Source organism: Penaeus monodon, chromosome 28, assembly GCF_015228065.2.
Source record: "Penaeus monodon isolate SGIC_2016 chromosome 28, NSTDA_Pmon_1, whole genome shotgun sequence".
NCBI lineage: Eukaryota > Metazoa > Arthropoda > Malacostraca > Decapoda > Penaeidae > Penaeus > Penaeus monodon.
Genome location: NC_051413.1, coordinates 10407893 through 10409218, shown reverse-complemented (window position 1 = coordinate 10409218; position 1326 = coordinate 10407893). Strand labels below are relative to the sequence as shown.

General features: G+C 41.3%; 2 protein-coding genes across 2 annotated transcripts in view; one reads left to right on the top strand and one right to left on the bottom strand.

Moving 5' to 3' along the window:
• Window positions 1-1326, bottom strand: part of LOC119591364 (chorion peroxidase-like) — a 28494-nt gene that overhangs the window by 10920 nt on the left and 16248 nt on the right. The gene's annotated exons all lie outside the window — the stretch shown is intronic.
• LOC119591366 (chorion peroxidase-like) overlaps window positions 1133-1326 on the top strand; it is a 2647-nt gene continuing 2453 nt past the window's right edge. Inside the window, exon 1 of the mRNA XM_037940106.1 lies at window positions 1133-1207. Within this exon, the coding sequence (XP_037796034.1) occupies window positions 1148-1207 (60 nt within the window). The 5' untranslated portion in view covers window positions 1133-1147. The remainder of the gene's footprint in view (window positions 1208-1326) is intronic.

Here is a 1326-nt window from a genome sequence, read left to right as displayed (position 1 = left end):
CGCAGGCATTTCGATGCCGCGTAAAGCCATTGACAGTAGCGACCTACCCAACGCCCGCCTTGTCAGCCAGGCCGTCGGAAGACTGCCCAGCTCTCCGTCCTCCTCCCGTACATTGCTGCACGAGCTCTTCGGCATCTTCGTGGGTCTCGACCTGGCCGCCACGCCCTTAGTTGCAAGTGAGAGGCTGGAGGCTTCCTCAGTGGACTGTATATATGAATATATTACATGGGTCATTATGTTCTGCAGTATCATTTGGTGTTTCTGAATACAGACTATTTCAATCGTAATTTCTTTCTTTTCATTTTTTATATATTATCAGGAACATTAACGACAATAATATTACCATAACGAAGAAAAAGGCATATCTTAAACTGCTTTGGACATTACCACAACATTTTAATAATTAATAGTTACCATTAACTTATAATTTCTGCATCCTTAACACCAATAGAATTAATGTCATTAAAACTAATCATTAACACTAATATCATTTACATCATTATGATTTTTTGGATGTCATTAATACCCAATATCGTTTACTCCAATATTATCAATGACGATATTACCAATATCCTGTTATATCATCAACACACATCTCTATTACCTAGGGGCTGAAACCACTTCGTGTTGCCAAAAGTCCTTGGATGCCGTCACTGTTATGATCAACTCCGAGTGCGCCAGCGTCAGCATCTCTCTCAGTGACCCGTTCCTAAGCCAATTTGAGCAGACGTGCATGCCGTTGCTGCGCTCAGTCCCTGCGCCGACATGCAAATCCGGTAGGTTGGAAAATATGCTTTCGGCTACTTGATTCCCCGAGCGTTTATGTTCTTTTTGCTCATAGGAAAATGGGCGTTTTTTTTTTTTTAAGTTGGCTCATTTTATACATTCTTCAGATACTATAAGGTACCAACTTGACTTATGCTGACCCGTTCAGTTGAAAGATATCTGTATTCTAGAGCTGCTAAACCCACAGTCTTCATATAAGCACCAGTTGCAAATATAGATTATATCATCTCACAAGAAAAAATATCCACTACTTAATAAGACACAATCTACACGACTTAACTGTGCTCCCTGGCGTGTCCGTTATCAGGCCCGAGGAATCAGATGAACGTGGCAACCGCCTACCTTGATGCCTCCATGATCTATGGCTCTGACCAAGACTCGACGAATTCACGCCGCACCCTTCCACAATGGCCATCTGCATGTAACGTTTGACATGGCAGTTCCTGGCAGAAATAAATTTCTATTCTTTATGATGATAGGCATTTTTTTTCTGTCAATAGTCTAATATTCCTCGTTTTGTATTTGATGGGTATAAGGTTT